This window comes from Sus scrofa, chromosome 15 (genome assembly GCF_054392235.1).
Source record: "Sus scrofa isolate SSC_HxYL_T2T_F1_AM1 chromosome 15, Sscrofa_HxYL_maternal_Yorkshire_Landrace_v2.0, whole genome shotgun sequence".
Lineage (NCBI taxonomy): Eukaryota > Metazoa > Chordata > Mammalia > Artiodactyla > Suidae > Sus > Sus scrofa.
Window position 1 is genome coordinate 148520675 of NC_139397.1, and position 14584 is coordinate 148535258.

Here is a 14584-nt window from a genome sequence, read left to right on the forward strand (position 1 = left end):
AGTAGGGGGCTGGCTTGGAGGCTGGGCCGGGCTGTCTGGACAGAGGAGCCAGGCTCATGGATCGGATCGGGAGCTGTGGGTCTCAGGCCTCTCCACCTGCAGGGGGTGTGGAAAGCGAGGAGGAAGTAATTTGCGAACTGAAGAAGGATCTGGTGAATGGGAGGGAGTATTACATGATAACTTTAAATTATTCACTCAGTCAACATGGGGACAGTTCTACTCTGTGAATTGTGCCAGATTCTGGGAATAAGCAGAACAGATAGATCTGTTTTTGTTTGTTTCTTTATTTGTTTTATTGGCTGTGTCCGTGGCACATGGAAGATCTCAGGCCAGGGATTGAACCTGTGTCGCAGATGCAGCCTGAGCCAAGGTAAAGGGAACTTCTTTGGTTTGTTTATTTAATTTTTTGGCTGCTCCATAGCATATGGAGTTCCAAGGCCAGGGATCAGATCCAAGCCGCAGTTGTGACCTATGCTGCAGCTGTGATGACTCTGAATCCTACCCACTGTGCTGAGCTGCGGATCAGACCTGCACTTTGGTGCTGCATCAGGAGCTCTGAGATATAGTTTTTGATTGAAGCAGGGGGACAGGGGCCAAACAGACCATGGGACAAATCAGGATACTTACGGCTTGCTGGAGAGTAGAAGGTGCTTCCAGAACAGGTCACTGGGCATTTGTGCCAGCCTGGGCGTCACAGGCACCTCCCTGGAGAAAGAATGCATAAGGCTGGGAGGGTGAGCAGGAGATAACCAGATGGGGAGTGTTTGGGGTGGAGGCGTCCAGACAGACGGTGGGATCCAGATGGCAAAGAAGGAGTTCAGAAGGAGAGGGAGGTGGGTGCAATCTGGCTGGGGAAGTAAGCAGGGCCCAGGTGGCAAGCTGCAGAGGGTGAAGGGGGTGGGGCTGCCACTTGGATGTGGTGACTGGGGGGGACATGCAGCAGTCCCAGGAGGAGACACAGGAAGGTGGGGTGTAGAAGACGGATGATGCTTTTGTTCTAGAAATGTGTTTGCTGCATCTGCTGGACAACACGGGGATGTGTAGCAGCTCTTGGGGACACGGGGCTGAGATAGTGTTGGGAGACAAGAGGGATAGAGGATTCCTGCCGCTGGGATGGGAGGGTGTGAGCAGCACAAGAAGGGAGGGCGGCCCAGAGCCATCTCCATGGCGGCTGAGGCTTCTGTGATGCCCAGACTAACAGTCTGCTCCTGAGCCTGGGAGGGAATTGCTGGGTGTCCCTGGGACCCATGTGCCAGCTCTAAGTGTCAGGCTGACTCAGAGCACACCGGCCCTCAAGGCCAATTCAGGGTTCATGTCCCACTTGACACCACTGGATCAGGTCAGGGCTCTCACAGCTGCCACAAGCAGCTACTTACAGTTCTCCAAGTTCCTTTACTCCAGATCCATTAGCTGGGGAGGAGCCAGGGAGCACGTCTTGTGTGTGCCTGTGGCGGCGGGTCTGGGATGCCCGGCCCTACCTCCCTTAGGAGAGGGGCCCCCAGGAGGGCCCTGCCCAGGCATCAGTGGCCATGGATCCAGTACCAAGAAAACAGAGCTCAAGCTGGGTCCCGGAGGACAAGGAGGAACGGGGAGAGGAGAGCAGCGGCGGGGTCCAATTGCCTGATGCGGGCAGGCGGATGCGCGTGAGGCACAGCGCATGGCGACGGGGGAGAAGAGGGCAGCCCTTTCACTGCTCGTGACCCCATCTTACCCCCACCCCCATCCTTTCACAGAAGAAGAGATGTCCTTCAAGGGCGCCCGGCTCAGCATGAGGAACAGGAGGAACGGCATGCTGGACAGCACACGGACCCTGTACTCCAGTGCGTCTCGGAGCACAGACGTGTCCTACAGCGAGAGCGTGAGTTCAGGGCCCTTCCGCGCCCCCACTGCCCTTGTTATGTCAGAAAGCATCATTTTGCAGTTTGGATTCTTTGCAAACCAATACCCCTTCTTTAGAAAGTTCATTTCTCAACGGATAGTATTTCGTTTGTGGATTATTTATACGGAAGGTAGAGGCATTTTCTGAGCTGCTTTTTAAGCGTTCTGTTTTCAAGATTGTGGCTTGTAACCATAGCACGTTGTTAAACAACCCACTTGTTAACTGACTTTTACAAAGTCTTAAATACTGCACTTTCGATGTTTGTTTTACTACGTAGTGCTTGGTAGTCTGGCTTCCAGCCTTGTGGGTTCACCCTGAATATGAGTTTTGAATTGAAATCCTTTTCTTCGACTCTGGTGGGAGCTCGTTCTGGGTCTGCCTTTGCTCTTGCTGTAGCCTCGAGCTGTGCTCTTCGGCACGCGTTTCTCCTCGTTCCAAGCCTGCGTGCATGTGGCCTTCAGGACTTCCCATGTAGCGACCTCACACCTGGTCCTTGCTTAGGGATGAGCGGACTCAGGGTGGGGGCGCCCGCAGAAGGCCCCCCCCCCCTTTGTGCTGCGCTGCCCCTCCCACCCCAGTCTTTGGCGACACCTCGAGGGTGTCTGGTCCTTGTCAGGGCGTAGCGAATGCTCTCATTGGTCAGCAGGCACTCCGTCTGACACCAGGGTTTCCCTCAACTGCAGTGTTAAAAGTCTGGGAAGTGGCCAGCTTTGGAAGGCGGAGGGATGGGGCGGGGCTTCTGGGGTGCTGGGCCTGTCAGTATTTTGATGTGATTGGCGGAGTGTACTTGCCACTCCCCACACGGAGCACCTCCTTCGAAACTGCACCTGCTGTCAACTTGGCCCCAGTCCTGTGCGAATTACACGACAGGCAAAGCATGCTGGTGGCCTCTCCAGCGCCCCCTGCTCCCGCTCCCAGCAGGGAGAGCCCCCTGGGAGGGCAGAAAAGACCTTTCGAGATCACAGTTGGGTGCAAGCCCTGGTGCCTCTGGGAGACAAAGGCTGCCTCTCTCTTGCCCCGCTCCTTCCGGTTCCCACCGGATTTCTAGATGGATTTCCTGCTCCCTTCAAATCTCTCACCCTTCAGAGATGCCAGCAGCCCTGTGGGTAGAACTTCTGAGACGACCCAAGTACATCCCAGTGCTGGGGGGGTACGGTTTGAGCCCGAGGACACACCTCTCAGCAAAGTGAATTTTCGGAGAGTTTTTCACAAGGCAGTTTTTGTCACCACCCTTCCGCCACCATCATTAATCTCACAAGCTTATACATCTGTTGAGTTTTCTTCATCTGTGTTCAGAAGATTTAAAATCAGTGAAGAGCTTAGAAAGTATTTTGAAGGAGAGAAGGTGGTGGTGATTGCGACCCAACACCTTTGCTTGTGGGAGGGCGGATGCATCCAGAAGGAATATTCAGAACATACCTTCTTTTGCAAAGCAAGCGTAAGAGGAATGAGAATCTGCAACGCTAAATGATTTATGCTAAACTGTCAACACATGCTTATATTCCCCCAGTTGCCTTAGAGTCAGAAAAGCATACTTTGTATGCTCATGATGACATTTGTTAGAAGATAATGTCAAGTAACTTTTAGAAAAATTTGCATTTAGTTATAACAATTTAAATATATGTGTGTGTGGTTTTTTTTTTTTTGCCTTTTTTTTTTTGCAAACTTTGTGTGCTCTAAAAGCATGAAAGGGTGCTAGGAATAGGTGGTGAATAATTCTTCTTCTTCTTCCTCCTCCTCTCCCTCTTCCTCTTCTTCTTCTTGTCTTTTTAGAGCTGTACCCAAGGCCTATGGAGGTTCCCAGGCTAGGGGTCAAATAAGAGCTGCAGCTGCCAGCCTACACCACAGCTACAGCCACAGCCACACAGATCCAAGCCACCACTGCGACATATGCCACAGCTCACGGCAACGCCGCATCCTTGACCCACTGATGGAGACCAGGGACTGAATCCGTGTCCTCATGGATACTAGTCAGGTTCATTACGGCTGAGCCAGTACAGGAACTCCATGGTGGTGAATTCTTAAAACTTTTGAAGTAGGTTTAGATTGTTTACTAGATCATCAGGGGGTGAGGACAAATTAGTGGTGTGTTATTCCAATGTTCTTTCTTTCTCTGAAGGACTTGGTGAATTTCATTCAAGCAAATTTTAAGAAACGGGAGTGTGTCTTCTTTACCAAAGATTCCAAGGCCACGTAAGCAACCTCTTTTGTCTCTGTTTTCACTACCATGTTCAAAACTAAATTATTAACAACCATGACAACAAACAAACAAATGCTCCCTAGTTCATTATTCAAGCTGTTTGCATCTTGCAATTCTCAGAAATGGTGTGTGAACAGGAAGAATTTGGCAAGCAGCTTGTCCCCAGAGAGGTATCGTTTCATTGCATATTTTTAGCTCTGGTGGTAGCTGGTAAAAGATTCAAGAGAGGCTGTCGCTCTCTTGAGTATCCCCATGAGCCCAGGAGCCCACTGGAGTGGCCGTGGTGATGCACCTTGTTGTTTTATAGAGGTTGGCAGGTGACACCAAGCCTCTGCACCATCTAACCAGATGCTCATCTACTCTAAGTCTTGTGTGTTTTGAAACATCAAAGACTGAGTCACAAAAGCCTTGAGGGGCAGCCCCAGCAACAAATGTCACCTAAAGGGCCAGTGAATGTGTGGATGGATGCTGGTCTTTTCTGAGGATGGTGCCCCGGAACTAAAGAAGTGATTTTAGTCCCCCTCAACTCCCCACCTTGGTCCCCTCTGCCCCCTCTCTTTTCCCTACTGGTGATCAAAGAGAGTCTAGCAATGTATTAATTGGATCGTTGCTGCTGTAATTTGTTTAAAGCGTTGATTCTGCTGAACAGAGACAGTGCACAGAGGAAGGTGGAAGGGAGAGAACAAGAGCTTTGGAATCAGCCTCGGATCCCACCTGACTCCCTGCCTGACCTTGAGCCAATTACTGTCTTTTCTGAACTGAATCCTCTTAGCCTAAAACTCCAGCAAGCATACCTCCTGGGTAAAGATTCAGTGGAGTAATGCATAAAATTCCTACCATCAATATGTTTTCTTACTCTGTGTGAATTAGAAAATAAACATGGGAGAAAGTAAGAGATGCTTATTTTGCCACTGGTATGAACTTAGTCATTATGAGTCAGCTGGATAGGGTACAAACTCTTTGAGTTAGCTGTTTCATCCCCACGTTTCCTTGAAAGATTTTGCTGTTCATCTCTTTGCTTAACTGGTAGAAAACACAGTTTGGATTCTTTGCTTCATTCAACAAATATTTATTGGGGATTGACTATATCACAGGGATTTTATATACTTGATGGCTCATTCTCCAGTCGCCCTGCGAAGTTGCTGTTTTCATTTGACTGACAAGGCAAGTGAGACCTGGAAGGGGTCAGTATTTCACCCAGGTCACATGGCCACCAGGGGAGAAATAAAGGACCAGACCCAATTTTCTGATTCCGAGTTGTGCATTCTTTTTAAGCCCAGCCGCTACCCCTTCTAAAAAAGACCCCACCTCAGGCAGACTGTGTTCATCAGCGCCTTCTCCAGTCTTAACTGGGTTAAGTGAATGGTGGTAATAAGGTGACCCTGTGGCTGAAAAGCACAGCCAGATCCAGGGCTCAATGTCACTGAGACCCTGCTTCTTTGTACCTGTGGTTCTGTCCTTCTCTGGCTGGGCAGGCTCTTCGCTGGCAGGATTGACACCACAACTCTGGCTGACACCTTTTCAGCTCACCCACCAGGGGGAAGAGGGCCTTGTTCCTAGCAATTCCATCCAAAGTCCTGGGTCTGCGTTCATGGCTCTTATTGGCCTGGCTTGGGCCATGCGCTCCCTCTAACCCCCGGGAGCTGGGCAAAGGACTAGGTGATTGGCCAGCCTTGGATGTTGTGTCCACATGGACCAGGTGCAGAAAGGGAAATCAGGTTGTTTCGATTAGCAGAAGGAGAAAGAGATGCCAGGTAGGCAGATCTATGGCTGCCACCTTATGGTGCTTGATTGCAGATCGAATCTGCTTTAGATGAAGGCAGATGCAGTGAGCAGCCCCCGGCCTCCATAAAACCTGCAGAGGACAGGAGCATCTTGGGATCTTCCAGTTCTCATCTCAGAGGAGAACCCAAGGTTATAGACCAGAGTCCACACCCTGTAAGCTTTTAACTTCTTGTGTTTATTATTTTCATCCCTCCATAGCAGTGGGGATGCTCTGTGTAATCTGAATTACCCATCCGACAAGGAAATCAAGGGAAGTGACTGGTAATAATGAGGCCAGAAAGATGTTCCCGGAATCTCGGTTCTTGTTTATGCAGTCGAAGTATGAACTTGGCTAACTCACAGGCAGCAAGCAAGCAAAGTCTTTATTAAAGGAAAGCAAATAGCTCCCAGGGCTGCTGGGAGTGGGGAGAAGAGCCCCCCCCCCCCACCTCTCTATTGTCCGATAGGGGTTTTTATCCCTTAAAGATGGGGGGAGTACCTACATGGGGTCCAGAAAGATGCAGTTTTTTTCTCATTGGCCTTGCTCAGTTGTCTTTATCAGTCCGTGTCCAATACGGGTTTTAGGAGTGGAAATGTCCCATAAGTTTTATGATTTCTTTGTCTTTCTCTTTCCTTAGATTGAGTCACCCTTCCTCTCATTCCTTTTCTATCAGTTGAGGGGTGGGTTAGAGATTAAAGTCCATGTGGGGGTAGGCCCATTTCCTATAGTAAACAAAGCCTGTGGAGAAGGCACAATGCCTATAATAAAGCAAGGCCTGTGGGAATTACTCTCTGGAGCCCTTAAGCCTCAAATGTTAATCAATAACCTTATCAAAGAATGCATCGAAGCCCATGCTCCTACACTGACTACCTGAGTTAATATTCTGCCTCACTCGTGATACTGTAATTTTGTGGCTATTGACCACACTAGCTGACCTAGCTGCCCCAGCTACCCCAAGTCTCCCCAGTGTTGCCTCACAGGTGCTAAGTCCAGACCATGGGTGCTTCTCTACTTTATACCCTTGTGGATGTCTATTTCTTGACTGGTCACTGGAAAGTGATGCCTCACCATGGCCTTGGCTGCTGGGTGCCCTTGGAGGCACTAGCTGCCCAGCTTTGGGGCTGCCTCCTGGCCCTCCTGAGTCTGTAAATCCCTGGATCTGGGTTTGTTCTCTTGAATTCTCACTGCCTTGGCCATGCCGGGTTTGAGGTAGAAGAAGGAAGAATATAACTTTTGCTATAACAGGCTCTGTGCAATGGAACATTCTACTCTAATGGAAATATTCTTCATCCATGCTGTCCTATAGGACAGCCACTAGCCTTTTGTGGCTAGTGAGCATTTGAAATGTGGTTAGTGCAACCAAGGAATTGAATTTTCAAATTATACTACATTTAAGTTAAATAGCCACACGTGGCTAGTGGCTACACTATTGACAGTGGAGCTCTATAGGATTTGGACTTGTATGGGGTAGAACAAGTGTCTTGTCTTCTCCATCTCTCCTCTTTGCCACTCTAGTGCCTGCTCCATGTATCTGTGCTTCTGATGCATCCTGGCCTTCTTTCTGGCCTCCTCTCCATTTGTAAAACAATTCATGCAAATTGGTTCTTGGAGGGCTACCAGCCGGAAGATCATCAAGATGGAGCCAGACAAGTCTCTTGGTCAAGGTGACCTGAGACACATCCCTATTCTTGGAAGGGAAAAGGACTTGAGAGTCAGTCTCAGGTTGGGCAAGGACTTCCTTCCCCAATCCTGCAATGAGCTTGGGCGGGTGTGGACAGACCCCAAAGCTAGCGGGACAGTAACAGCTAAAGAGAGAGGGGAGGAAGCCAACTTGGACCCTAGTGGGGAGGTCCCTGAAGCTATCAAGAGCAGCCTTGGCTCAGGAAGTGCCCCCAGGGGCTTAATAAGAGAAAGGACTAAAGGAATTTGTGATCAATTCTGGTTGATTTTTTCCCTTGGCCAAAAGGAGTGATGCCACCTGGGAACTGTCCCCAATAGGAGGCAAGATTGATGCTGGAGGTGTGATTCTGGATCCAGGTTCTAGCTCAACTTCTATAGCTCTAGAAAATACTGAATGTTTTGACATATATTTTGAATATAGGTAATTGCCATAGTCTATAGTAATTAAGACTTTCGGTTACAAGGAAGCCAAACTAGCTTAACCTAAACAGGGTTCAGGGGAGGTTTACTCCAAGAAAATAGGAATGCCACTCAGAACCTAAGAGAGAGAAGTGGCTGGGAGTCTAGAATGGTTAGGACTGTAGCTGGAACATATGGAGACTCAAGGAATAGTCTCTCTCTCTTTTTGCTTTCTAGGGCTATGCCTTCGGCATATGGAAGTTCCCAGGCTAGGGGTCGATTCGGAGCTACAGCTGCTGGCCTATGCCATACCCATAGCAACGCAGCATCTGAGCCTCGTCTGCAAACTACACCACAGCTCATGGCAACTCCACATCCTTAACCCACTGAGCGAGGCCAAGGATCCAATCTGCATCCTCATGGATACTAGCCGGATTCGTTTCCGCTGAGCCCCAACAGGAACTCCCTCTGTCTTTTAGCCCCAACTCTCCCTGCATACCTGCTTTCTTTTATTCTCAGTGGAGATACAATTCCATTATATTGCCTGGATCGTCTGTGTCATGGGGATTAAACATCAAGATAGTTTTTAAACAACCGAGATGGTGAAAATAGTCTGAAAATTAGATGCGATGGTGAAATCTCTTTGAGGGTTTATTTAAGCTAATCGTGTGCAGTCCAGTCTAATTAACAAGACGGACTGTTGAAGCTGAAGGTGTAATGAAATCTGTTGCCTCCCGTCAATCTCACTCTGCTCAGGGAAAACGTGTGCAAGTGTGGCTACGCCCAGAGCCAGCACATCGAAGGCACCCAGATCAACCAGAATGAGAAATGGAATTACAAGAAGCACACTAAGGAATTTCCCACTGATGCCTTTGGGGATATTCAGTTTGAGACCCTGGGGAAGAGAGGGAAGGTAAGCAATGGTTTTCTACTCTCAGTAGCTAATCCTAATGCTAACAGGGTGTGGGCTTCCTTGAGTTACCCCGAATTGTCTAATACTATGAATGGAGATAAGGGAGATGGGTAATCAAGCAAAAGTGATGACAGAAAAAGTCTAAATCTTGCAAAAAATCAAAAGCTATGATCAGACTACAGGCAACTGCAATGCTCCACAGGTGATGACTGGCTTGTCACCCAGGGTCCTCTCTCCAGGCACAGGGCAGGCATTCAGGTAACATCCGTCTTGACCCTTGCCGCTATGAAAGGCCTGACGCATGCTTTTGTGAATCATCTGGTTTAGTTTGGCCTATGACATTCTTGAGAATACATGTGGCCTTGAATCAGGCAACATTTTCTTCTTCACATCCACACTGCAGGCTCTTATGTAGGATTTTACAAAGATGTTTAATGATTGGGTTGAATAATAAAAAAAAAAAAGCAAAGTATGAGAGTTGTGAGTTAAGTTTTATTTGGGGCAAAATGAGGACCATAGCCCGAGGGACAGCATCTCAGACAACTGCTCCAAAGAGGTACTGGGGAAGGTCAGTAGCACATGGTTTTAGTGAAGGGGGGGCGGCGGGTATACAATTAGGCCACACATTTTGGCAGAGGCTTGCTGCTTGTCACGAGGCGAAGATGTCTCTTAAAGATTTCAGCGCTTTTCTAGATATAGGAAGTTGCAAGAATTGAGGCTCATAAAATCTCCTGAAACTATCTCTCTGAAGGCCTGTTGGGTCTGTTTTTCTCAGAGCGCAGCGTGCCTCACTCCCAATCTCCACCCTCGACTCCCTCCAGGGGGTGCTGAAGGTCAGTGACTACAGTGGCCAGTGACTTCATCCTTGTTGTGGCAGAGGGCAAGTGCCAGTTTTCAGTTGGCCATTGTTAAATCCTCCTGTGTCCTGGATCCCAGTGCCACAGGCAGCTGGAAGCTGGGCCTTGACTGTACACCCCCAAGCGCTGCAGTTGCAGCCCCAGGACCTCCCCGACACCCAGCTCTGTCCACTCTGTTTTCCCAAGGCCTCTGTCCCAGGACGGGCCACCTCTACCTTGCCTCCCAGAAGCTCTCCCTACCTGTCTCCTCCCATAGGCTGTAGGCAAAGCGGCTGCTGCAGGGCTCCCTAAATCATAAATCCCATTCCATTTCTACTTGGTTTCAAACACCTCCTCTTGGGAGCAATGGGACGCAGGTTCGATCCCAGCCCGCACAGTGGGATTAAAAATACAGCGTTGCAGAAGCTGTGGCTAAGGTCACAACTGTGGCTCGGATCTGTTCCCTGGCCCGGGAACTCCATGTGCTACGGGGTGGCCAAAACCAAAGAAATCAACAAACAAAATCTCACAGTGTCCCACGGCCTTTAGGATAAAGTCCCAAGTTCTCCAAGGGGCTTGGAGGGGCGTCTGCATCCCCTCCACTCCCCGCCTTCCTTCCACTGCCCCACGGGGACCCTCCTCTGCTCCCCTCTCCCCCTCCCAGCGGAGCCGGTGCGCTGGGCCAAGCCCCAGGATCAGGAGAACAGGAGCGGATCCTGATGCTTCCCCCCTGCCCCACAGTATATCCGACTGTCCTGCGACACCGACGCAGAAACCCTCTACGAGCTGCTGACCCAGCACTGGCACCTGAAAACGCCCCACCTGGTCATTTCCGTGACCGGCGGCGCCAAGAACTTCGCCTTGAAGCCGCGCATGCGCAAGATCGTCAGCCGCCTGATCTACATCGCGCAGTCGAAAGGTGCGCGGGGGCCCGGGCGGCGCGGGCGGGTCCCTGCGGCGCGACGTTGCGCTAGCGCTTGGTCCCTTCAGGCTGCTCAGCGTCTTCGGCGGCGGGATGCGATTCTTCGCCATTCAGGGACAGAATCCGGATGGTCTAAAACTGTATGATTAATCATTATCTTATTGGAAGCAAGCTCCTCAAATGAAGGGACAGGCCGGGTGCACTGGCAGATGGCGGGCTGGGACTGGGGGGGCACAGCAGCTTTTTAAAATCAGCGTTAAGAGCTGCAGCCTCAACCTATGGCAGGGCTGCAGCAATGCTGGATCCTTAACCTACTGCACCAGGCTGAAATTGAACCTCTGCCTCCCAGAGACAATGCTGGATTCTTAACCTGCTGTACCACAGTGGGAACTCCAAGCCCACATTTATTAAAAAAAAAAAAAAAAAAAAAAAATCAGCGTTAAGGTGCTTCATGGTGCGTAAAGTATATATATATATACTTTTTTTTTAGTCTTCTGTCTCAAGTTTTCTTTTCCCTTCCTTCCTTTCCTCGCTCCCTCCCTTACTTCTCTCTTTCATTTCTTTCCATATAAGACTCCAGACTTGTCTGGGAAGTCAAAAAGAAAGTTTAATGTTTGCTCTTTAGTTTGGGGTCCATGATGTGTTTTGGAAACCGTGACAGTGCTGGGCAGGTTGTCTGATGGAGACCAAAACAAATGACTGTGGCTTTGTTATTTGAAATTTTCAGCTTATTTTTTTTTTCTTTTAAACTTTTTATTAGGGAAAATCTCAAGCCTGCAGAAGAGCTGTAGAAATAATATAATGAATAAGTGCACACCCTTCACTTAGATTTACCAGTTGTTAGCATTTTCCCATTTGTCTTATCCCTTTGTAAACATCCACATATTATGATTTAAAAAAATATTTGAGAGTAAACTTCGGATATAACCCTTAGCGCCTAAATATGTCAGGCTGCATAGTTCTCTCACATAACCCAGTACAACTTTCCAACCTGAGAAAGTTGATATTTACCAATAATGTTATCTAACAAGAAGTCCATGTGTTAATTTTGCTAATTATCCCAACAATGTCCCTCAGAGCAAAAAAAAGAAAAAAAATTTTTTTTTTCCTCTGTCTGGATTCCAATCCTTTTAGCTCTTCATATCCTAGAAAACGGAAAAGCTTTTTTTTCCTCTGGAACTGCTCTTTAGCTTTTTTTCTGTCTTTCAGAACATTTTTGAAGAGCAGAGGCAAATTGTCTTTGCAGATGTGGTGCCATCTGAGTTTGATTAATATTTCCTCAAGATTAGATTCTGTTTATTAAAGCCTCACAAGTATTAGTTTATCTAAGGCCAACATTTAGAAAACTTCTTTATTAAGATTATTGGTGGACAGAACTAAGGTAGCATGTCTTATTTTAGATATGTTTTTCTTTCATGTCAAGAAGAAACCGTGCCCCCCCTTCCCCCCCACCCCCATCCCCCCGTCCCCCGTCCCCTGCCATTTATTGTTAATTTCCTGACCAACCAGAGAGGACCACAGCAGATAGTTACCTGGTTAAGAAACCCTGTAGCTCAGCTTCCTTACTGCTGAATCTGAACACACATCATTTACTCATTCAGTAAACACTTCTTAAATGCCTACTAGGTGTCAGGTATTGTTTTAGGCGCTGGGGATAGAGTAGAACAAAGCAGACCAAAGACCCTGCATCGGGACATCTACTTAGAGGAGGTGAGGCGTCAGAATGGGAAGATTGTCTTATTGTATTCTGGGTTGGCCAGGTGGAGAGCTCCTTGCTTCTCCTTGCTGCCTCCTTTGAAAGAGAGAGTTGACAACTGTTCCTTTCAAGGAAGGAGACTGGGTGCTGAGGGGTGTGGAATTCACACCCTGGGAGAACTGGCTAAAGGAATTAAATCTGAAACTGCTATGGACTGCATAACTTTTAGGTTAAAATATTGAAATGACTTCTAAATGTGTCCCTTATGTGGAAGACAGTAGCAGCATTAGAGAATGGAGACAAAAGGAACAAAAGGAATTTTGAACAGCTGGGAGAGGCTGCCTTGGGACTCCTGAGCCTTTGTTACGAGAGCTGCTCAGGAGAGGCTGGGGAGCAAGCCTTAGGCGGGATCCCTGCCTGGGTAGCATAAAGGGATCCAAGCCTTGGGCTGGTTCCCCTTCTGATATTATCTTCCATAGTGTTCTATCCTGGAGGACTGGATATAGGTCCCTGTGCTGTACAGTAGGACCTCATTGCTTATCCATTCTAAATGTAACAGCTTGCATCTGCTAACTCCAAACCCCTCATCCATCTCACTGCCTCCCCCTCCCCCTTAGCAGGCACAGATCTGTTCTCTATGTCTGAGTCTGTGTTCTGTTGGTCGGTTCATTTGTGCCAGACTTTAGATTCCACAAGTAAGTAATATCTATATATTTTTAAACAGCATCTCTTAAAACCTTGGCGATCCCTTCCTCTTCCTTTCATGTGGATTAGGTCATGGTAGTTTAAAATGTGGCCATCGATGCTGCTGCGTCTGCTGCCCACGGGTGGGGCTTCTTTAGGGGTCTGTGAGTGCAGGATGAGAAAATTACTCGGAGTCACTGAGTGTTCGTTCTTCCCCCTTGTGGACAGGCGCTTGGATCCTCACTGGAGGCACCCACTATGGGCTGATGAAGTACATTGGGGAGGTGGTGAGAGACAACACCATCAGCAGGAACTCGGAGGAGAACATCGTGGCCATCGGCATCGCCGCTTGGGGCATGGTCTCCAACAGGGACACCCTCATCAGGACCTGTGATGTCGAGGTACAGGCGGGAAGGGACGGGGTCTGCTAGGTCGTGGAGAGAAAGACCGTGGTACGCGGCTCTGCCGGGAGCACTGGGGCTTTGGGATGCAGTCAGCTCATGGGGACGTCGGCCTTAGAAGATTAGATTAGAGTCCTTTGGAGACTCAGGAATTCGAAACACAGCTGACATGTGTGATGGTCATTGTACAAATATAACTGTAACACAATCATTGAGTTAAAAAAATTAAAATAAAGAAATAAATAAAATAAAAATAAACACAAAGCTGACATACACAAAGAATTCCTGGGCAGGGGTTACCAATGAATGTGTTTTGTTCCTTAAAATGTGTTCCCAGCAAATCGTGTTAGAGTCGGGTTCTTTATTCTCTCTTTTTTTTAATGAACCACATTCTTCCTTTTTTTTCTTTCTTTTCTTTTTAAAAAATTTTTGTATTATACTTCATCTACGATGTGCTGATTGGTTTACAGTGAGACAGCCCCTCCCCCAGATTTCCTGTGAGCATCACTGGAGAGTAATCAAATGAGTGTGTCATGCTCAAGAGACCAGATAGACATCTGGGGTTTTGCACCAGGTGTGGAATTTTGAAAAGAGCATTTCCAGTGAGTTGAGGACCAACTTAGGCAACAGGTGTTCTTTGCCTGACAGCTCTGGGCCAGATGGTCAGAAATCCCAATTTAACTTACACCTTCTTCCCTCAGGGGCCATGGAAGTTTAGGCAGTAAACGGTCAGAATTCGGGGAATTACAACGCTTCTTTATTCTTTAAAAAATTATCTTACTTTTGTGTCTGTAACCGTTTTTGAGATCCATAAGGGACGAGGGAGAGTGGGGAAGCATTTCCATGGACCGTCTTTAGATGCTCTAGTGGTAGTGCTCCTTTTAGTGTTGATTGATGATAACCTCAGGTAGAGCAGCTTTGCAGCAAGGTCATGTGATCTCGTGGCTGACTTCCTTGTTTCTTTCCTGTCCCCCCAGCAATACTGTTTGATCTTTGGCATAGGTTGAACCTATGTAATACCTATAGGCATCACTTTGTTGGTCCTTTTTTCCTCTGTGGTTTCTACCTGTGATTTTATTATAAACCCCATTATGGGGCTGTACTAAGACCCAGATTGAGCTGGCCTGAAACACTACTGCATGTCACAAACGCTAAAGTTTGATGTGATTTTGAGGCTCTTTTTCAGGACTCTTTCCTCATCTTCTATTA

General features: G+C 48.1%; 1 protein-coding gene across 5 annotated transcripts in view; it reads left to right on the forward strand.

The window, feature by feature from the left end:
- TRPM8 (transient receptor potential cation channel subfamily M member 8) overlaps positions 1–14584 on the forward strand; it is a 93955-nt gene that overhangs the window by 11820 nt on the left and 67551 nt on the right. For 2 of the 5 annotated variants that reach the window (XM_084999082.1, XM_084999083.1), the window contains exons 2-6: positions 1734–1858; positions 3999–4072; positions 8680–8836; positions 10414–10591; positions 13203–13375. In XM_084999082.1, the coding sequence (XP_084855208.1) occupies positions 1742–1858; positions 3999–4072; positions 8680–8836; positions 10414–10591; positions 13203–13375 (699 nt within the window). In that variant the 5' untranslated portion in view covers positions 1734–1741. Of the gene's footprint in view, positions 1–1733; positions 1859–3998; positions 4073–6815; positions 7008–8679; positions 8837–10413; positions 11049–13202; positions 13376–14584 lie in introns of those variants that run through there. The other 3 variants (XM_084999084.1, XM_084999085.1, XM_084999086.1) reach the window with 3 other exon arrangements.